The sequence below is a fragment of the Aulonocara stuartgranti genome (assembly GCF_965226115.1).
Source record: "Aulonocara stuartgranti genome assembly, chromosome: 5".
Taxonomy (NCBI): Eukaryota; Metazoa; Chordata; class Actinopteri; order Cichliformes; family Cichlidae; genus Aulonocara; species Aulonocara stuartgranti.
The window spans coordinates 31,634,748-31,658,728 of NC_138943.1; the positions used below are offsets into that span (position 1 = coordinate 31,634,748).

General features: G+C 41.2%; 1 protein-coding gene across 9 annotated transcripts in view; it reads right to left on the minus strand.

The window, feature by feature from the left end:
• frmd4ba (FERM domain containing 4Ba) overlaps window positions 1–20,645 on the minus strand; it is a 42,005-nt gene extending 21,360 nt beyond the window's left edge. For 6 of the 9 annotated variants that reach the window (XR_014276957.1, XR_014276958.1, XM_082534386.1 and 3 more), the window contains exons 1-5: window positions 20,256–20,643; window positions 1,181–1,246; window positions 973–1,067; window positions 734–826; window positions 378–462 (exon numbers count right to left, since the gene is read on the minus strand). Coding sequence is in view for 6 of the 9 variants with exons in the window: in XM_082534386.1 (XP_082390512.1) it covers window positions 378–462; window positions 734–826; window positions 973–1,067; window positions 1,181–1,246 (339 nt within the window). In the remaining 3 variants the exon portion in view is untranslated. Of the gene's footprint in view, window positions 1–377; window positions 463–733; window positions 827–972; window positions 1,068–1,180; window positions 1,247–20,255 lie in introns of all 9 variants that reach the window. The other 3 variants (XR_014276956.1, XM_082534388.1, XM_082534389.1) reach the window with 3 other exon arrangements.
• Window positions 20,646–23,981: the final 3,336 nt, after the last annotated feature.

The window sequence follows — 23,981 nt, forward strand, 5'->3', positions numbered from 1 at the left end:
TGTTACATCTGAAGCAAAATGATGGGAATTTGTGATTTGTCATGCTAAAACAATAGGGAATCAAAATGGGCAATATTAATTCTGTAGAAAAGTGCATGTTTTATTTTTAAAATGTGCATCATGTAGATTTTTTTTCTTAATATTTACTCAAAATTAAATTACCCAGAGCTGTTATGCACCTTCCCATAATGCAATCAGCTATTGTGTGCAATTTATTAAAATGCCAGTTTTGGATACCCTTATACAAAATATTAAAAATAATAATAATTTTTTAAAATATTTTGCTTCAGATGTAACAACTTCACATAGCCTGCTGTGAGCTGATTTTCTTTGCTCATATATATTATATAAAACACATTTTGCTCGCAAACACTTACATTAAACACTAGAGATTTAGCATTTAGGAAGAACAGCTCCACTGTTGTGTTGTCTTTCAAGAGGGTGATCTTCTCAATGTAAAACCTGTGAAAAGTTTATTTTGGGTCAGTAAGGCTTACTAGAAACAGATTGCCAGTGCAAGTCAGCCATTGTTTGAGCATTAAGCACATCATCATGTTCAACACAGTAATGCTGTTTGGAAGACATACAGCTGGATTTAAACCATGTTCCATTACTGCCACCTGCTGGTCATGACGAAACAGTGGATGTTGCTTCAAAACGGGGCTCTCATTATTATAGTGTGTAGAACAATAAGACATGATAGGCTGATGCTTCCAGTAAAACACTCACTCACCTCACAAGGAACTTGAGCTCCAAAGGCCCCGAAGTCTTGGAGAAGTAATGATCGAGGACTTTACGATCTAGCTGGAGCCAGTTACTCTGGCCACTGAGCAGGGATTAATTGCAAAAGAAAAAAAAGAAAATCATTTTTGCAATACAGCTATTTTTCAATTATTTCCCTTTTATTGTTAAAGTAAATTTTCCTCAAGTGCACTTTTGCATTAAAGTGTACACATGTGGAAATGTACTTACGTGTCATCTATGAAGCACAATCCAAAGTACTCTTTCTCCTTCAGATTAAAATGTGACGCTACCAGATCTAGCAGTTCACGGGACAAAAGCTTGGGCTGTAAAGTTTTAAATAATATGCAGGAGCTCAGTTTAAACTACTACTACTATTATTTTTTTAAACATAAAACACCATAAATACAATGTGAAATAAATTAAAAGGGTGACGTACCTGAACCAGCAGCTCCAGCTTGCGGTCATCAAGGAGGTGAACTTGGCACAGGCGGCCCTCTGTCATCTAGAGGGGAGAAACAAAGACAACTCCTGTAAAACAACACCAGAACACCTCACTGTCTCCACATCCACCTGTGCGTCTCAGCTCAAAGCTGTGCCTCCACTGTTTCAGGCCTCTTTTCAGGTCCTCTTCAGTGTCACGATTGGCTTTGAATAGGTAAGAAAATCCACAAGCTAAGCACCCATTTGGGACCCACGCTCCCAAAGATCAAAGTCTTCACAAGATCATTCTCTTTACATGTCTGAAAACTATTGTTTAAAAGTCCACTGGCAACACTTTGGCCACAGGTCTGCTTTTTATAAGGCCACAGTGAATCTCAGAAAAAGACATGGAGATTCTTTTGCCGCCAGACAGGATCCCATATCCTGTCTGCTGGTGTGTCCTTTTCACCCACATATCCTTCCTCTGCATCAACACTAGTCCTATGAAAACATTTAAGATGTCGTCATCCCACTTTTTCCTCTGCTGTAAAGAAAGAGCAGTGAAAGACAATGATGTCCTCCTCCAGAGTTTAATTGAATTCCCAGTCTATTGTTTATGATGAATGGTTTGTAAGACTCATTATGTTGCAGTCAGCAGAACTGTCTTTCACTGCAGAGCACCGTAAACATTATTGTCTTGTGATAACTTATAACTTAATTTTTTAAGCTGCCACCAACACTTTGATCTGGTTCTGATCATTTGAGACGTGCACACTCCAAGTGCCATTAATACAGAAAAGGGATTTCTATGTAGCACTGAGGAATGCAGCGACACTGCTATATTCATTTCCTTGTGTTAACATATATTATTCCTTGCTAGTGGAGGCATCGGTCTGCTACAATGTACTATGAACACACTTCATATTTGCAGGCTTTATTCAAACACTCCTGTCTGTAGAGTAGCTGCATATAAGGCTGCCATGAGCAGCTGTTAGCTTAGCTTGGCATGATGATGGGAAACAATGGGAAGCAGCTAGCTTGGTACTGTCAAAAGGAAGTTCGACTACAAGCACAGCTGAAACATTGACATGGTTCAATGTTATTTCATCTTTCAAAAACTTCATTCCCTCTTAGTTTGACCAGCCCAAAGTGGTTTTTGTAATATCATGTAGTAGACTGAGCCTGTGAAACACACTAGAGGGAAGAAGCGCCAGCAAACACAATCTCAACATATAAGAAAGCTTATAGTGATAATGTTAAAGCTTCTCATTGGGGCTGGATCAGGTGATCATTTAGTTAAGATGTAATAGGCCCCAGCTGCTGTGTGCTTGCTATGACGCACTGAGCATTTCTCCATCATTGGAACTCTCCACGTGTTTACACACCACTATGCTATTTCATCTTTTATTTTGAAAGTCTGGCTTTCTCGCACAGTGTCCTTTGTTCTGCCTTCCTCCACTCACCCCCAACAAGTCGCAGGACATGACTGCCCCTCCCTGAGCCTGGTTCTGCTGGAGGTTTCTTCCTGTTAAAATGGAGTTTTTTTCTTCACACTGTCTCCAAGTGCTTGCTCATAGGGGTTGTCTGATTGTTGGGGGTTTTTCCTCTGTCATTGCAGGGTCTTTACCCTACTTGAGGTGACAACTTTTGGGATTTGGCCTCTTTGGAGGTAACTGAGGGTCACACTGACCTCCATTCAGGGAGACCACAGGCAGGGAAGACGTCTTGTGGCACTTTTTTAACCTTAAATGTACTAGGACATATCGTTCTCAGCACCACAACAGAGCAGTCATTTCACTTTTATACAGCACAGGCTGCTTTTCCAAGCTGCTGTTTTTCAACACCCAAAACCTCAGTGAGACTTACGCTTCCAGAGACAGCTGGATGTGTGTGTTCAGTTGTGTGTACGGTCATGCTAACTTTTTATTGTGCCATAATTTTGCTGAAAGCTGTAAAGTTCCAGATTTTAAAACGACCTCCTCCGTCTACTGTGCACGTGTCCAAAGGTTTAAGCCTCTGAATCTCTGCCAAAGACAAACATAAAGAATCACAGCAGCTCGACTGTATGAGAAACACATCTTTGGCAGCTTTGTTGTGGTCTGCCCATTATGTGGTTCTCTTTTCATACTTCTTTGTGTCTTGCTCTCTTTTGTCTTGTGTCTCCTGGGCTTTCTTGTCTGTGTCTGTCAGTGTTTCTTTCTTATCTTTTCGTGTGCGTCATGTCACGTTTTTACTCCCTCTTTTTGTTGTTGTTGGGTTTTTTTTTCCTAGCCTTGTTATTGTCACATGCCTCTTGATTGCGTTGACCAGAGTCTCATTAATTCCCTGTGTATTTAGACTCCTGTCCTCCCTTTGTTAGTCATCAGTTTATCTGTTTACTGGCCACCTGTACGGTTGCCTTTCTGATTTGGTGTTGTGCTGTTTGACCTTCTGCTGGTTTATGTTTGAACTGTGTTTTGCAACAGTTTTGGTAAGTCGTATTAAAGCTGATATTGTTATATTACCTCTTAGCCACATTTTTGCATTTAGGACTCTCCTGAACTCCACACATAACAAGATTTGCCTTGATAAGAATTATAGTAGATGACAGTAATGTCCATTGTTTAAACAGGGATTAATCACTATAGCAACCCTTTTATGAGTTGTTGTTGCTGTCCAAGCCACAGTCCTTCCAAGAGCCTATCTATCAATGCTGTATTGTTGTAAGCCGGGGACATCAAAACAGAAAGAAAGGGACAAAGGTCTTTAGATAATGGTCCGATTTTAAACTCACAGCCAGTCGTTAAAGTGACCTCACTATCTAAAACTGCGTGGGACACAAAGCCTCTCATCCATAAGTTTTTACTCTCCGTGTCAATGTTTAATTATTTGTTAAAAGTGTCTATAACGGTATCCTGTCCTCCGTAAAATAATGTGCACAGCAGAAACAAGGTCTTGTATCGTTCTTTATGATGACTAAAATCAGGTTATCACCTCACTAAATTAACCCATGGTTTCCCAATCTAGTTATCAGTTCATTCAAATAATACAGGCTGTACTTCCTGAGAATTCTCAGGAGGAATAACATCACACAGAGACTGCTGGTGTCCTTCTACAGAGCCACCATTGAGAGTGTTCTAACTTACTGCATATGCATCTGGTACACTAGCTGCACAGGGGCTCAGAGGAAAGCACTCCAAGGGATCATTAACACCGCCCAAAAGATCACTGGCTGCCCTCTCCCCACACTGGAAGTTCTACACAACGCCCACTGTTTTAAAAAGGCCCAAAACATCATAAAAGACACCTCACATCCTGGCCACTCCCTGTTCGAACTGTTGCCCTCAGGCAGACGGTACAGGGCAATCAGAGCAAGGACTAATAGACTCAAACACAGCTGTTATCCAACTGCAATAACACATCTGAATACTACAAAAAAAATGTCCATCACGCCACTCTTGTGTTAATCTATGCACGGTCTGAAGCATGTGTGTGGGAATGTATGTGAATGTTTTACTGTTATATCTTATTAGTATTTTAAGTATTCTATCTATTTTATTTATTGAATTTTATTGTTTTATTTATATTTTGATATTGCTAGGGATGATGCAATGATCGGGGACCATTCTTAATTTCGTTGTTCTCAATGACAATGACAATAAAGTTTCTGATTCTGATTCTGATAAGTAGTGGTTATACAAAGGAAAACAAAATTATAATATTATAAATATATGAAGAGGTTAAACAAATAATACAGACTGAAAGCTACACAGACAGGCCCACTTTGATGCTTCAGAGATTAATTCTAGGAAACAACAAACTTTTCAGTGACATAGAGGAATGCTTACATTTAATTGTTGTATTATGTGCATTTTGGGGGTTGAGGAAGTCAATTTCAAGTACTATGAAAATGAAAATAGCGCTGCTTTAAAATTAAAGGGATGTGATACCTGTCTTTTTTCAGAACTCCTTTTCAAAGAAGTCAGTGTCAGGTTTTCTGTTTGCTCTTTCAAAGACACAAATGAACTTTACCTTCACATGATAGCATGCAGGGAAAGAGCAAAACCCGAGAGAGAAACCTGAGTCTGCCCAGATGACGTCCATGAAAGTAAGATGCGTAAACCACGCAGACAGCGCTCAGGTGTTCCAGGAACCACGCATTTCAAAGAAAATTTTGGAAGTGCCCCTTGTTTACCCGGACGCCGAGATCAAACGGCCGGTCACGCTGCTTTCCAAATGATTACCACGTGTCCTGGGAGAGGGACCCTTGTTAAAAAAACAGACTTTGTGACTCAGCATGAGGCAGCCTGTGCCTCCTCACGTTCACACAAATAAACACATGCATGCACTAATGAGCCAGATGAGGAAAAAGCACTGACTCACTTCAGTCAGAGGAAAGTTTGGCCATAAAAATCCAATACAGTAATTAATCACAAGTGCTGCCCAGGCAGCTAGTAAAATCAGCTTTATCTGACTTCCTCCCACTTGAGATATTTACACTAATGCCCTCATACCTGGTAGCATTTCCCAATCCTGAACCAGGCTTCTAGGAAGCGTCTGCATGGCATCAGCCCACGATTGTACCAGCTCCTCAGTGTCTGATGCGCCAGGCTCCAGACAAGCTGGCTACCCGATGCCACCAGATCCTCCATCCCACGTATGATACGCACAGCCATGTCCGAATGCTCTTTCTCTCCGCTGGCCACCTTTCTTTCTTCTTCTACTGGTGACACCTTGCACTTTCAGAATGAGTAGAAGAGCTGATCTGTGGACCACTTTGTTTTGCTTGAGAGCAACAAGCTTAAAGGGAGCACTTACACTCCAGTACACACAGACACACACACTAGTCTACTATGTCTCCCCCAGCTGATGTAATGTCAGTGAGAGTCGGCGCTCTGGAGAGGCTGGAGCAGAGCAGCGTGCCTCCGGCTTGGTCCTGGGCCCCAGTCCAAAACACTGCCTCACAGAGTGCAGGGGAGGGCAGGACAGAACCACAAAGCCCCTGCTGCAAAGGCTCCATCTCCCACCACATAAACACACTTGTATACTAATACAACTTACATGCGAACAAACCTCAGCTGGCCACTCTAAAGTCCCACATTCGTTCATCTGTGGCTCACAGTAGTATAATGTTGAATTTTTTTTTTTGAGGGGGGGGGATTGGGCAAAAGCGAATGACTACATCTCTCGCATTACTTTTTTATTTCAGCATTTATTTCAGTTTCATTGTCTGAGAAAGGGTGTGGGAATGGTCCGTCACTTTGTCTGGGATGTGGGGAGCAATTTCCTGAGGAGTCCAGACATTCCCACCCTCTATATTCTGCAGAAACACTAAAAATAATTGGTCCTGTTTGGATCAGCATGGCTGGCAAAACTGACGAGGCAAAACTAAAAGTGATACCGTCTGGGGAAAATCAGTTGGGAGGGCTTTGATGCAAACACGCCTTGTTTCTTCCTTTCATACGGCTGTAAATAATAGGTGAACTTCACGCGTGAGCTGAACACCTGAGTCAGACCTACAACTTGGAGAAGGTTGAGCAAAAACAGCACGAAAGGAGAGATGGGGGAGTGCTGCGGCTCACATCGAAGCAATATCCTGATGTTTGTCTATGTGATCCCAGTTTCTGAGAAATTTAAAAGTGGCCACAGACAACAAGGTGCCGTTTCAATGCACATGATCAATGTAACCGTCTGCTACATCTGCAATGACAACACAGAAGAAGGGTGGAGACAGAGGTGAGAGAAGGAGCCTATTAGTGAAAATTGTGTATTATTAATTACCAATGAAAAAGCAGGGCAGAAAGTGAAGGTTTGTGTGTAAACAAACACAACCTTAGCACCCATCAGGAGCCGCCATGTATCTAAAATGCATTGTGTGCGCAGCTATGCATGCACCGTCTCTGTGCAGGAAGTGCACAGGCTACTGTCTGTTTTAGCTCCCTTCCTACTTCATTTAAGTCATCTTTTTTCAGATTGGCAGCCCCTGGCAAACAAAAGATTGGTAATGTGCCATCACTGTACCGAACAGCATGCCAGGGATACACTTTCATTTTCTTGCATTCATTTCAAGCGTCCAGAAAGGATTAAATACATGTGATGTTGTAATCCATCTCACTTGAATCAGATGGATCTACTTCTAAGTGAAAGGATTCACTGTCCTAAATGTAAAGTTGCAGCTAACTATAATAAACACGGACAGGCGTGCAAAGCCACAGCTGCCTGGAGGGCAGCGGTCGAGAGAGCCAAACATATGGTGGACACTGTTGCTGCTGTTGAACACACACGTGCTTGCCATGTGTGCAAAGGAGGCCGATGTGTTCTGGTCCACATCATTCTGAAACATGAACAGGGGCTTATGCATCTGTGGCACACATTTCTGCCATGTAAACATCTTGACTTTCCACTTAGAGCATGTCACATAAACTGTCTGGTTAATAAGCATTTAAACTGCCTGAAAACAATTTCTTGCATTAAAAAAAAAAAAAGATCACTCTTTGATTCTTGCAAAATTAAATGAACCCATTTGGTAGTGGGTACATTCATTATGTAGAGTGAACAATAAATTAGCTAGGTACACTGGTTAAACAAACAATTATCAGTGTATAGACATGCAGATGCTGTCTTTAAGACACACAGTTTTACTCTCTATACCAAGTTTCAAAGAGGAACTAACTGATATGAACTTTTCCAGATAAAAGTTAATATCATCCGTTGGGTAGATACATATTTAGAATATCTATCTGAAACTCTGTGACTCTGTGTGATCTGTAAGTAATGTTAAATCTTAAATAACTGCTTTTTTGGGCAGATGCAGTACTGTATACACCTTGTGACAACTACTCAAATACTAAATCTCATATTGAATAGTCATTCAGTCTAACTCTTAGAGGGGATGTGTGGCTAATTAGCACATAATTGCTCCATTATGTTCCCAAGTTACTTGCATTTTGGGCTCTGTGGTGTCGGCCAATCGTGACTAATGGCGCATCTTCTGCTTTTTGTGTCTGCAAACTCATGAGCACAAATGAGCTTGAAGCTTAAAAACAACATAAAAAGACAACAAAACCAGCTTTGATCTCTGCATGCCTGAAATAGGTTTCTTTGTCTCCTGGTGATCATAGTGACACACTCATTCTAACTTCTGAAATCTCACACAAAACAAGCTTGCAAGTACAAATCTGACCACTCAGTTCAAGGTAAAGTGATTACTCGACAGCTAAATAAATGCTTTCACAGAGAGAATTTATCACCTGTGTTCCCTCTTATCGTCCACTGTCACAGCAGCCGTAAATACCATGAGGTCACAGCATGGTCCGTCACCCCCTCTGATGTCACTTGTGTGTCACTCTGAATTAGTCATGTGCTTTCACAAGGCTGTGCTCACTTAAAGGCTCATTCTTTTCCAGCTGCTGTTGTACTTCACCTCGGACAGAATACGATCATTGTTGCGGACGCTGCAATGCACCTTTATTGCCAGCAGATGGGGTAACAGGGTGTCAGACAACCCTTGGGGGCAAATGGAGGCAATCCTTTTGTGGTAAATTATTCTGTTTGGAGGGTTTTCCTCATGCTTTTTTTTTTTTGCCAATGTCACACCATTTCTCCTCACATAAAGCTCTTATTTCACTTGTGACATGTGGATTGAAAATGTAATAAGAGTACAGACAGGCAAGTTGTTACAATTTAGCCAAATTCTATCCCTGAAGCTTCGTGTTAATAGGCTTGAATCTGTAGAGAATACAAGGCAGGGCATGACAGGGGGAGCCACGCTGCCAAGATCATCACGGTTTCTTGTCCCGGGGCTCTTTTCAACATGGGATGGCAATTACCGTGTACAGTAAGTGGTAGATTAATAGTCTAAACGGGGTAGGCCTCCCGGTGAACAGAACAGAGCCGGAGCAGGGCAGGGAAACAGCTGTCACCCACACACGCCTGCAGCTGACGAGCTTTGCCACATACAGAGACTGCAGCTGACACACTGAATGGAAGACATTTTGGACAGTACGCTTGACACACATACAAACGCACGCAGGTCGGCACTCTCACTTACAGTACCGTCTCCTCACAGGACCCTACCCACACACACTTATCACGCTTCCCGACTGTCAGTTGTAGTTAGAAATTTAGCAGGTGGACACAGCTGTCTGAGATCATGACACCCGATCAGAGCATGATTTGTAATCATACATCACAGATGAACAAATGTGGAACATAAAACATTAAAAAGGCCATCTTTGGTCATGCATAGTCTATGTCCTACTTTTTAAAGGGCTTTAATAGTGCAAGCATGGCTACGCTGATTATCAGATGTTATGCATCTTGTGTGTTCTCACTGTTGTTAACCTCCCCCTGACACATGGCTTGAAATCAATAAATCAGAAAGAACTAATCCTTTAAAGACAAAAGCTTTCAGATTTGACAACCAAGGCAGCGTAAGTGAGAGATATCTATTATGCATCTTGACTGAAATTGTCACCGCATCTGTTTAAGAAACCACAAGACATCTTAATTACAGCCAATTAACACTGTGTGATAGAGCTCCATTTGGCAATCATTGGTGAGACAGAAAAGCTTTGCGTGTGTGTGTCTGTGTGTGTTTGGGCAGTGTGGAGGGTGGAAAAAGAAAAGAAGACCGGGAAAGAGGCAAGGGCCCGGGGCTTCAGGCTGCCACCATGCACCTATCGGCTTTTGGGTTGTGACTAGGGATTTGGGGCCAGCTCCTCTTGCTGTACAGGATGGCCCTTAGGGGCACGCTGGAGGCCACAGGCCACGACAAACCATGTGTGTGAATAACCCAGATGCTATGAAGAGGAGGAGGTCAGGAGCTGGGGGAAGGGTGCAGGGGGCCTAGAGGCCACAATATGAGTCAACAGCCCAACACTGACTGCCACGACAAAATGTTGCCTCAAGGGACTGCGGGTGCACAGATTTGCCCAGGCATTTCTTAGAAGAAGCATAAAGAGCCAGTGTCAGAAGTTTTCAATATCATATCCAAGTGACGAAAAACATGAATGGCCACTGTGCACATCACCACAGGCATCCCAGTGAAACAAAGAGGGACGGAGCAGAGGGCGGGGGGAGGGGAGGAGACACTATCAGTCTGTAATGAGCCTTGAGGCCATGCACGGGGTGAAGTTATTGAGAGGGTATTATGATCTAAATCTGTATTATGATCTGAAACACTAAGAACTGTTTTGCAAATACAAAAAACTGAAATATGATGCTTTGGAACCCCACGAAATCAGAAGTCACGAGTGAATTTAAAGAGAAATACAGCTGTTAGTCAGCTGTCAATCAGTTACTTTTGGACAATTTAAAAAGATGGCTCTGGGAAAATTATGACACAACTCATACAAATTTCATACACTTTACAGACAATTATTTGCAAATATTTAAAACAGCTCACCAGCTGGCTGAAAAATGCATTTCAATCTTTGCTTCGCAGTCATTTATATCTGAGACCCAGCACACTGACTAAGCTGGATACAGCATAACAGGGAGAGCTAGGTTGCAAGGAGAAGGTGGGTTGCCAAGCAGCTTGCAGAGGTACAGCAGCTGTCGGTGCCCTATATAAGAAATTTCCCAGAGGAATTTATTAGAATTATGTCAGCAGATGTGATCTGCTGGTACTGTGGCTGAGCCTGCCTGCATTAATGCTACTCTTAGTATCTGTGGTTACATTATTTGTGGATGTTCAATTTGATTCCTAATGTTGCTTCTTAATCTGATTTTCACCCCGGGTAAGTGATCTGATACTCTGATGTATTGGCAGGTTTTCATCTGATAACAGAAATTGTGCCCTTAACACACGTAAAATTATCGACACTAGAAATTCCTTTGAGTCTTCCCGTTCCCATCTGTTAAATCAAAACATTTCCGTTCTGAAGTGTCTAAATCCATTTTGTGGCCACGGTTCGCGATTAGTAGAGACCTGGCAGATGATATCTGCATCTGTACATGTGAGTCCCTCTGGCTTATCATTCCCAATCCAATTTAGTGACTAGATAATCAGATCAGTGATATGGCCTTATCTGGCCATATAACACATGTCTGAGAAACCACAACAGATGTGCAGCTGTGAAGTGCACATGTCTACCCCCCTGTCCTGCGCAGGCACACTGCAGAACCCGTGAGACTCACGGAGACATCACTTTAAAGTAAAGACTTATGGGAGGTCTTATGGGAATACTGTACTGTCAGTATTAAGCCACCAATATGGTAGAATACCTCTATTTTTATCCTGTCGTATGAATACAAGCGCTCTCAGCGGGCCGAGAGCTCCCAAAGGTGCTGGCATTGTCAGAGCAATTTCATGAGGTGCCTTGATTTGAAGTGGAGTTGAGTTCATTGCGAGTCAAATGGGGATTTATATGTGCATGGAGTTTGTAGTGCAAAGAGCCTAAATATAAAAAAAAAAAAAAAAACAGGGCATCTGTTTCTGCTTTACTGCTGCAAGTATGTCTAATTCAATACTTTTACTGTTTATATGGTCACAAATTCTGAAACAGCTGCTACACAGCAGATGGAAAACATGTCTCATTGCTTTTCAATATTTTATTGACTTGAAAACACACCACATGAGAGCAAATTAAAATTTTAACTGTAAATATTCTTAGGAGTTGCCATGAAGACAGAAAAAGTGCTCAAAGCTCAGACAAAGAACCCAGTTCTTGTGGTAAAGAAACACACAAGCATCCAAAAATTGAGATTAGGAAGAGAGATGAGGCAGTAGCTGAAAAATATAGTCCACTAGGCTGCATTGCAAAGCACAAAGCTGAACCAATCCGTATTTGCATTTTGAAACTGGTTTAAATAACTCTTTGGTTTAAAAATAAATAAATAAATAAATAAAGAGGTCATAAAACAAACAAACCACCTGCCTCTGTGTTAAATTTGAGAATTTCTTAAGTTCATCGTTTTGCTTTTACAGCTTGAAAGTCCTCACTTGCTGCTCTCCTTCTGTGTATTTGCAGCTTCCAAAAAACAACTTTGCCAAAAAACTCAGAGAGACCCACAGAACAGAATGACAGACTGACCAAGATGCCAACAACAGCAAAAAACATCAGACGAAGTGAGTGAAGCAGGCGGAGACCTAAACTGAGCTAAAACCAGAGAGACCATTAAGTATGACATGTAACCGTTTTTGTGGTCTGCGAGCAAGAAGCAAGAAGAAAACAACACGAAGGGCATCAAAGCAGAAACATTAACAGGATCTGAGTCTTTCTGAACTCTAATTTTGTGGCTTGACTGAAAATGATAAAGACAACATGCAAAAGTTGTCAGCAAAGTGCAAATTATTGGTGCCCAGTCACCTTTTGAATTGAAATAACTTGTGAGTTGTAATAATAATATTGATAAAAGTAATAAAGGCAGAAAATGTTGCAAATGTTTGAATTTTTTTCTTTATGACATGAAATCAGAGTTGTTACCTGAATAAATAGCACAATACTTTTCAATATCAAAATTCTGAAAACACAGTGGTATATTATTGATATTGTTTTTTTGCTGGTCTTTTATTGCAGCGTTTCTACCAGGGAAGCAATTCTTCTGGAACTGAAGGAAGCTGCATACGGCTAGAGGTTAAACAGGCCTGGAATGACATTCTGACACCTTCAGTTAATGAGCAATTAAATGTGATGGGCAGGTTAATTCATACTGTCAAATGAGTTAATTTCTCATGCCTTTCCATCTGATGCCATGGTGATGTTTACTCGGAAAATAAGGACATAGCCTGCTTACATCTTCAAAACCTCCCTTTTCCCTCATCGTCACTGTGATGCATTCAAGGGGCAGATGTAAAGTTGCGGTAACAGTACTTTAGCAATATGCTAGTAGAACAGAAGAGCAGCAAATGTAAACGGAGCAACGTTTTTCTACGTGGTAGAATGTTAAAGTGTGACTGAGAGAGAAGCACAGGACAAGAGAGGAAGATGAGAGATTTCCAAAGGTGACGACTGCAAGTGAAATTTTATAAACTAGAAATTTAAATCTTCTGTTTATATCTTGATCTTTTTAACAATTTTTTTAAACAAAGTTTCAGTCCAGTATTCAACAAAATCCAAAGTATTATCCTGCTTATGTTATCTGGAAATACACTTTACCATATTGACAGCTAGTGTTGCCCCTAGCTGCTGCAGTCCATACGCTAAAATGTTTGTAATGACTAACATTAAATGCGTAAGCTAGCTTAATGACGCTAAACTTGCTAACGCTACAGTACAGTACCCAGTCTACTTTTTTTTTTTTTTTTTTACAATTATTAAGTACATGGGATAAATTTTGGTTTGATATCGAGACTCATGCAGTTCTACTGGTACTACCACAAACTACCAAATGTCTGGTACTTCTGGCATGCCTAAAATGTAATGTGATTAATTTTGATGATATTCAGAAGTCCATTCTGGAAAACCATTTAAATGTAACCACACAAATTTTAAACCACTGATCATCTTCGCCACTATGACAACCACCGCTGCCCCTGAGGACACCGAGTGTCATCTTTCTTCCCGGTGTGCTCGACACCTGTTATAACTGTGCCCTGCACACAACCCCCATATCAGCTTTCCATCCAAGTCCAGTGTAGAGTGTCATCAAATGCTGTCCTGACATCATTTATTTCTAGTCCAGGTCTGATTCTGCAGGTAACATTGCTGAGGGAAGACCTCAACTTGTTGCTTAGCACACTTTTGTGAAGTGCTTAGTAAGCACACGGCTGATACAATAGTATAAAGTAGGTTAAAGGGTACTCTCACATTGTACAAACCCAGTACACAAGCCTCTTAGGAACACAATGCAACCTTGAAAATAAAAAACCCTCTAGATCAAAGTCGTATTTTTCTATTGAATTACAGGTTTTCCCCCTATGACGCAGTTTCCTTGTCATTGTGTCACACTCCTAAATCTTTCCTGCATGTTAGAGCTAAAATGCAGACGCTCATCCATGTCCGAAAGCTCAGTCTGATCTGTCTGAGTGAACCAGCAGGATGCTCGTTTTCGGTCCACAGGGCAGGTGATAATTACTTCCTGCAGATCGCTCTAACCCACCCTCCACCCCCTTTGCCCCCAACTCCTCCCCTCATCCCAAGCTGCCATGGTGAAGGTGACCGCAGCTGGATGATTTCTGTCTTTCTAAACTCATGCGATCTGTGAGCAGCTAGTGTCTGCATGTGTATTAGCTGGAGCGGGGGCGTTGCTTTCCACTATTAACCCAGTACAAGAGGAAGCTCAGGTAACCCCTCTATTAATGATGAATGCTACGCTCTAGTGAGCGAGCACCTGCAGTATCCAGCCATCAATATATACACTCTGTACGGCCACAGACCCACACAAAATAAATTTATAGAGATATGATTTGAAAAAAAAAAATCAAACCAATTCAGCAGGAAATTACTTTGTGAGGAGTTATGAGGGCATCGCATATTCACAGAAGTCTCCAGTGTGTGTCTTTAACATGCCTCTAACCCTTCTGGCACTAAATGTGTGAAACACTCACATGGGGTTTTAAGAGCTGAGGAGTATTGATCATTGTGGGTATGAAGCTGTGGGGTATGTCTGCTTGGGAAGCACGGTTGCTTTTTTCTTTCCAGCTCCACCACCATGTACCTCTCCATTTGTGCCTGAGAGGATAATAATAGCAACTCAAGCCCTTTCCGTCCATCCCTCCGCCTTTACCTTACACACATTTGCTGGGCAGGGACTCTCATTCTGAACATTCAGGCTTTTAAGCACCCGCCTTTACATCACCACCTCGCAGCTCTCCTAATGTGTAATTTGGGTGTAGTGTGTATTCAGGAGTGAAATACAGAGAAATGGGGAATGATTACAGGAGAGGGATTGTTGAATAGATAGAGGTGCACAAGCGGCATCATTTCAGGGAGAGTCACTCCCCTCCATATCTCCAAAAAAAAAAAAAAAAAAAACCTCCCGGGCAAGCCGACAGCAGCAGCACAGATAGAAAGAAAGGTGGTGGAGGGCTTTGCTTTGTTGTTATTTTCATTTTCTCAGCCTCACAGCAATTATATTCTAGTCGGAAAAACAGGCAATGATGAGGAGCAGGAGGAAGAACAGAAACGGGGGTGTTCACTTCTGGAGCGGAACTGTGCACTGAGCTGTTGGGTTCAAGGTTCCCTTAAATGCCCGAGGATGTGGCTGAAACTGGGAGGAGGAAGGCGCTCCTCTGCTCAGGTCTGCTAGAAGATCCACATCTCAACTGCACACCTGAGCAGCAGTACACAGTGTTATGATTCAAGAAGTCTTATGAATACAGACAGTTGGGAAAACCAGGAAATGTAAGTGGTTGGAGAGACATTGTTTAAAAATGGTTATTTGCCTATCCTGATACCAACGTGGCATTCAAATGCCTGTGTCTGTCTATACCAGGGGTGTCAAACATAAGGCCTTGGGGCCAGAATTGGCCCGACAAAAACTCTAATCCATGAAGGAGTGCAACGATTTCCTGTTGATGAAGACTGTTCACTCCCATTACCATTCATACTCCACCAAATTAAATAAAAGATAAATGAACAAAAACTTTATATTTTATTAAAAAGGTCCTGATAGTTCATTGCACAGACTTTCCTACTGTCTGTGGAATCAACTATTGTGACTTTTTTCTGCAATTTTACTCATGGTGGCTGTATGTGGTTGACATCCCTGGTCTATACACTCAAAATAAATTATTATTAATAATAATAATAATAAATATCTGACTGTACTTGTGTAATGAAATTAGTTAAAATCAGGTCAAATGAAATGTACTTAATTGGTATACATTCAGATTTTCTTTCATTATTAATTATTTGAATAAGTAAATCTTTGATTTTTATATATTTCAGTTGCATTTTGCATTTTAAAATTAGGATGAAGAATCATTACTTTGAGTTTATGTGTTTGTATCTGGCTCAAATTAACAGCAACGCTTTTTCTTTAAAAATAATCAGATGATGCCAAAAAACTGGTATCCACTGCTTCATAATTTCCACATTTGTCATAAAATGAGTGAGTCCGCTCTAGCTTATGCATCTCCCCGGAAGCTTTAGACACCGGTTATTCCCGAACACATTTATGTGGGTTTTACTGTTTATCCTCTGGAATAAATGGGAACATTACTGACCCGCTTGCTGTTGGAATCATAGTAAAAATAATAATAATAATAATAATAATTCCACGACAGGGTTTTGCAGCAATAGAAAAAAGTATCACTGAAACTGCTTCTTCTGTTATCTGTACACCCTCAGTTATTCTCCGAATTACACAAGGTTGGCAAACATTATCGCTGGCTGGATTATGGTCACAGGCAATGACTTTCTTTGGATAAACAAAGCATGTACCAAAGAAACGTTAGAGGGAAGAGGATGAGGCTGACGGTGGATGAATAAAGCACTGGACTGTGACACCAAACAGTGGAGTGGACAACCTTAGATCCTGAACAGAATCCTTTCATGACCCTTAAAGGTGCAGAAATATAACCATAAAAATGAATTAATAACACTTTTGGTGATACAAGTAGACAAATTGCAAGATGGGATTTTTGGCTTGTATTCACTGACACTTTAGTGATACTGCAACATTTCAGATGCCTAATTAACAGCACCTTGTCACCCTATCTCTTTAGATACTGTTGGGACCCCTTGTTGTCATTTGTTAACTCACTGGGCTCCCGTACAGCCTGCAGGGTTATGCTCCAGATAAACATCTTGTCAAATGAGGAAGTAGAAAAACTGACAGGACAGCGGTGTCACCCAGAAAGCAGGAGTTTGAATGTAATGCATCACAGCTAGTTTTTGGACTTAACTGGGAGTTTGAACTGGGACTGGAGTGTATATACATTAGCTGTGTGTAAAAAAACAAAACAACAACATTATATAGCAATATCTAATAAAGATTTTTAAAAAAAGGTGGGCTGTGCTATACTGTGCAAAAGTCTTCTGAAGTGGACCAGCTTTCTTATCAAGACGGTCGCCAACTGCCTGTTTCGCCCAATTTGAACACACTTATGTTGGTATAGCCATGCACAGTTGAAACTGATTTATTTTACCACAAATGTTACCCTTTTATTCTGTGCCTGTCCCTGGTTCAGTAGCCACTGATACGCGTGGGTAACCCGTGAATATAACCTTGTGTCCATCCTTTAAATAATTCATAAGGAGGTGGTCTTGAATGATGCATTTTGAGGGGGAATTTGTCCACAAACTGGGAAGGGCCTGCCCTTAAACAGATTGGAGCTTGTTTTAATGCAGTCTCTTTTATCTAAATGATATGGAAACAGACTCCCAGAGGAATACCAAACCCAGCTCAGATCCACTCTCCAAGGTTGATGCAAGTGTTTTCTGCTTTATTCTGAAGGGAAATAAACACACAAACAGAGTCTGAGCACACCGCATTAAAGGACCGCATCCCTCAGCAACCAAGCGAAAACTATCACTGTACACATGTGGCATTTTTGGTACTGCAAATTTTGAAACTGGCAATTAAAGTGGGAAATTTCCCAGTGTCTGTGCTTTGAATGCGAAACTGTGGTCCAGACTCTTTGTTTTACTCAGGATGTCCTTTCTGAAAGGAAAAGAGATGTCTGCACACTGCGTAGCTGTTTCACTACCAATGAGGAACAGATTCCTGTTGACACAACTTTTCAGTGATTATGTTATGGAAAGAACTAGAGTCATTTACTGCAAACACTGGAGGACTGACACATTAGTGATAAAACATTTAGGACTAAATATTTTCACTAAACGTCCGCATGACCTCTTCATTCAGATGTCCTGAGGTCTGGTGATCTGAATAGATTTCCACTGTGAATATAGATTACTGATGACCCACAAACACTGAACTGAAAAACACTCCAGCGTCTGACCTTTTAATTAGGCCTCAAGCACTCCGAGAGGTCTAATCAACACACATTTTTTGCTTTAGTTATGAGAAATCTTTTTGACCCAACACTTGAATACTGTCAGATGATCAAAGGGCAACATCTATTTTATGTTTGGAATTTCTGCAAAGCTAACTCTCGTTTTACAAATGAAGAATTCAGTTTCACTCATTTCCCGTTAATGCAGTCATTGAGACTCCAGAAGTCCCTCATGCAGTAGCAATTAAAGGAAATGAGGAGATGCACAAAAACAATGCATTTTAAGGCCACGAGTTCAAGCTTCCTTAAATTTAAAAGAAATATCTGAACACAAGTCACACAAGAGACTCTTCTGTGATTTGTTGCTTTTAACAGAGGGAGAAAACAAAGTTAGCATAAACACAGAAATTCTGCTAGAGTTTCTGTAGACTGATGCTACCTACCACAAATTGGTAGATACAAATCGTAAATGGCCGGCAGCATCTAAACATTTCAGTAAAACTATGTTAGCTAATGCTATCTAAGCATTGGATTTACACACGTTTAGTTACAATGAGTGAAGAATGCATTCTGTACCTCTGAAGTGTTAAAAAATGTCATGTCAATACAGTACTAATGCACTAATGCAGATTTTTGTTGGTGCTCAAACGATACTAGTTAAGATTAAGATGGCACCTGCTCTGTTAAATATACTTTACGTTAGTTTTATGATATTTTGTCTGAATCTCGTGCCCTTGAAATACCTGATGTCCGCTTTTAAAAGTTTTCACAAGCTTGCTAAAGGAACAAGCAAACTTTATACTTCTGTATAAAATTTGGAAGAATTGCTGTTTACATCATCATGTCACATGGCACTCTTTGATAGTAAGTTTGATCTCCCAGAGTGGAAGACATCTCTCAGACCAGTCTGGCAGGATTTCTGCTTGCTGAAAGTGCTGGGTTGCATGAACCTGCATGGTGACTGTATCACATAGTCTAACTGACAAATGTTATCATTCATACCTATGCATGATTAGATGCGTGGGAAAGAAAAAAATGCTGATGAGCAACTTTTAACACAAAGCAGGTTCATTGAGGAGAGGTGAGAACACGTCTCTTCAATGACGTGCACCTGTGCAGCTTAGGTCACACTGCACAGGTGGACTTGACGTGGTGTTTATTACTGTTTACCCTTTAAAAAACCGGCCCTGTGGTTAAGGCTGTTAATGGACTCTAATGGGCAAATGACTCCTATGTGCCGAGGCAAGCGTTGGAATATTCTGCGACAGTTAATAGCTTTATTGAATCAGAAGCGCTGACCCCATTAAAAGCAGCTGAACATCCTAGACTAAAAGTCAACACAAAGCAGCGCTGCCTTTGCAGTTTGCCTCTGTATGTGAGTCAAAAGAGAAAGACAGGCAGCACATGTTGCACTCATGAGGCACAATTTCAATATAGTCACCTATACAAAGCAGCCCCGTGCCTTTGTTCTGTATCACTCACACACTTCCTGTCACTGGGTTTCCTCATGCCAGAGCTGTATCATCACAAATGAATTCCACTTTAAGAGAAGAGAAACTCTTGCCTTGACTTCTTTTCTTATATAGAGAGGCTCAGTTTAAAGTATTTTTGTTTTTCACCATCCACACACTTACACAATACACTCATATGAGACCCATACAGGATATCACGTGCTTGGATAACCATTGTTTGTTTTGGCCAGGAAACAGGATATTCACACACAGGAGAATGACCGGCTGACCACAGAGTACTTTAAGACTTTTGCATTTTAAAAAAAAATGTTCACGAGTTCAGTTTTATGCTGACCTGACGGCGCACCACAATTGTTACTGACTGGGACACACTAATCATTGACAACGTCATAAACACACCAGCAAGTCACTCACGTTGACATGTCAACAGTTCAGCACCCAGCTGACACTGGGTCAGTAGTAGTCACGGAAAACGCAGGCGGGTTGCACAGTCATAGGATCCAGTCATAGTCACAGTCATAAGATTTGTGTTTTTAAACTTTTGCCACACAATATAGTTTTTCAAAGAGTTGATGAAGTGTTTAATTTACAAGCTTGGAGTATGGTGAAGAGCAAACATCTTGTCAGGTGTCACATGAGCACATACTGATAATCCAAGACAAACAAAACAAACGGTGTGGCTGCCAGAAAGCCTGTTACAGGTCCCCTCACACTGTGTTTACATTAGATTATTCCAGAAAAAAAAACAAACGGTTCTAAGCGGTATGTTCCCGTACGAATGAAACCATTCTTACCGTATTTCTTTTGTTGTGATGTGATCGCTCCTACTTATTGTCTGTCCGCAGAGCGTCTGAGCGCACACCGGTCAGTTTGAAAGGACAAAAAAAAACGCGCTCCTTATTAAAAGCGGGTGCTTCTTCACAATGAGACTTCTTGCTAAAATGAGGAGCCGCTTCAGAGGAAGTCGTGCTGAAAAGTCCAGGAGGAGAAGAGGCTGCTGCCTGCTCGGCATAGTAACCTTCTGTACCACACTCCACGCACACGGCGAGTCCCATCCATTCACACTCCCCGCCTCCTGCCGGCTTCCTCCTCCTCTTCTCTACCTTCCACTGATGCCCTGATGGGGCAGATGAATTTCCCACTGCTGCTGTTGGGAGCCAATAGAGAGGCGCTCTCTGCTGCCCAAATCCACCATTGCTCAGCGGAAGAGACAATTAAAAACAAAACACTGTATCAGAGTAAGCCCAAGATTAACTACTTTCAGTAATGGAGATTTAAAAAGCGATTCAGCAATTTATGTTCGTAAGACCGCTGTAATTTTAAATGTATTCCCTATTGCACCAGACTTAGCCAGTTTTAGTCCATTAGGCATAGTTAATCCCTTCGCACTGGCGGTTGTACCTCCCCAATATATTTATGTTGTTGTTAACTGTGCACAATAGACACACAAATAGCAAGCAGCTTTTATGGCGATCATATGAGAGTTTTACCAGAAGTCAGAGAAGCGTTTTGTCGAAGTGGAATAAAGTGTTATATATTTCCCACAGCTCAGTTTTTACACGACGGAAAAATGAATGTGAGTTTTAGAAAAGGATCAGGGATGCAAAATGGCCCACGAGCAGCTAAATGTCTTCTCCAACCGATCCAAACAGGTTGCTGTACAAAACACCACATGACAAATCAATAAAACAATGACAACAACAACAATACTTTGGCGGTGAGAGCTGAAAAAGCTCCACAGCACCAGGTTTTCAGTAGATTTTGGGGACGGCCAGGTGCAACAACTTCTGATATAACCAATCATTCATTTTTATTTTGCTCATGTTTGCTCATGTTAGTTGCTCATGTCAAATGGAGCACCTGCAGTGCCAAATTCAAAGGGAAACCCTATCCAAACCCCAGTTTCCCACAGCTCCTCTCCTTGGAGCCTTTTAGCATGTTTTTACTCACCGTTTTGCTTTTCTGACAGGCTGCTTTAATGCTTTGGTTCACTCTCATTCATCACATCATGTTTATCCATCTGACATCACAATATATTTGCAATACTGTGCAGGGAGTTGAGGTTAGATTGCAGGCCTGTAAGAACACCAGTGTATTATAGACTTTCCAGTGATCACAGGAAAGGAAAGGAGTGCCACACTGTTGTGCCTACATGGGGTTGGCTCAACAATAGGAAAGCTGAGTAATCCACAGAAACTCCAGGAGAAAGGAAATGGGAGGGATGAAACTGTCCATTTTATTATGAACCAGCTGAAGTACGTGCTGGTGTTGCTATAAGGTGACGTTCCCTTGGCTACCTCAGCCTTGTATATGCATGGAGGAGAGAACAAAAAAAAGGTCCTCATGTTTAAACGAAGGCGTGCTGTGCTACTGGAGCTAAATGCCCACCAAACCTAAATGAGTAACCCCAGGGACATCCCCAACCCCCCTCCTATTTGTGAGGATTTCTGTGAGCTTGTGATTAGGCTCACCCCAGTGCCATGTGTGCACCAAACCCCCCCAAACCTCCTCACATGCACACCAAATCTCTGCTTGGCCTTGGCTCCCATTGAGATTAGCCCACTATTGTTCTGATGACACTTCAAATAAGCTGTACTCTCATTATGGTAATACAACAGCACCATTGTGTTACCCAGTTATTTAAAAAAGACAAAGAAAAACAGTAACAAAAAAATGTCCTATATGGAGTACAGAGGGAAAGCAGATACATGTAAAAAGAAAATGGAATAACCAAGATAAGAAAACCCTTATTTGCAGTACATGAACTCATTTTTACCTCACAGAAAACTGAAGATCTGAAAACTGAAAATGTATCTGTTTAAGCCAAATAAATGCGAAGCAGCTGATTTGAAGCTGAAGTTAAACAACTGACAAGATGGGGAAACTCTCTAAAGAGGGCCTTAGTTTGTGCACAGGGAGGAAGCCATGGATTTTAAACACAAAGGGATTATGTTGTGCTCGTGGAACAGATGTTAGCACGTAGACAAGTCTACCCTCCTGAGAGTGGCCTCTGACTGACATACTGTCACACAGTTATTGGCCCATTGTTGGTGTGCATCCTGTCCTCTGGGTCTTTGGTTGCATTTTGCCCCCACCCCCTCCAGTAAAGCTTAACTCACCCAACACCAACCTTGACCTTGATGGGCTGCTAATGTCATCTTCCTTTATGTTCTGACAGACATTAACTCCGGCCAACTTCCAAGATCCTCTCCAAGCAAACTCCACATGCTCATGAATAGGTTGATATGAACAAAGACTGGATGACAATAAGTAAAGTCAACAATAAACGAGCACTGACCCTCCCGTTCCCCTCTTTTAAACCTTCAAGCTGTTGTGCCGTGGTCCTGTGCCACCAGTTATCATTCTTCCTCACAGCTTGGCCTTTTCAGCGTGTCTTTAGTATTTTCCAGGTCAGGGTGAATTAATTAAGTGGGTTTTCACTAAATGAAACCCAACCCCCACATATTCTGTAAAAATGAAGGGCTTTTTAGTTCGTTGTTGTGGGGAAAAAAAGATCATAGAACACAGACACTGTGTATAGACAGTGAAGTTTAAATTTAAAGAACAATCAAAACCAGCCAAGAAAAAGAAAAACAAACCTTTTTGCATTTTTAAATATTATGGCTGTTTTTATTATATTCCTCAAACCATATTGATGATTTGCCAACATCTGCCACGTTCCTTTCTGCTAGCTGTTCAACGTTCATGGCAAACATGCAGTTTATAGGCTGTGTAATTATTTCTTTAGGGAAGGGGAGATGACTCTTTAGGGTAAAATTAGGCTTCCAGCAATCTTCATGCACAACACACAGGTAGATAATTTGAGTTGCTCCCTTATTTCCCGAGGCGTCACCACAGCTGACAGATCTCCAGTTTGATGTGGTACAGATTTTCTGTCCTTGCTGTCACACCGCTTCCATTTATCCAATCTTGGCACCAGTACTATGAGTACACTAGCTTGTGAGTCCATCACAGTACCAACACCGTGTTTGACTGTTGATATTGTGTTCTTTTTATGGAGTATTGTTTTTATAACAGACATAACGGGGCTCAAACCTTCAAAGACGGTCAGCTTCTGTCTTCTCAGTCCACAGAATATTTTCCCAAAAGTCTAGCGGATCATCAAGATGTTTGTTTTCCGGCAAATATAAGGCAAGTTCGTATTTTTTTTGGTTTGTTTTTGTTCTTTTGTGAACTCCTGGATGAATTGTCAGTGCAGTCTTGGAGTAATTTTGTTATGTAACATTAACAGTTGTTTAATAATTTAACAAAGAAAGGCAATTACTTTTTCGCACAGGGTCAAATAGCTTTGGACAGCGTTTTACCCTTAACAAATAAAGTAATCCCTTAGACGCTGAATATTTACTTACTCAAGTTATCTTTGTTTAATATTATAATTTCTTTGGTGATCTGAAACATGTAAGTGTGACAAATGTGCATAAAAAACAAAACCCTGAGATATGAGGATGCCACTTTATGTAGCGATGTCCTAATGTATTTCTACCCCTTTATTAATGTCT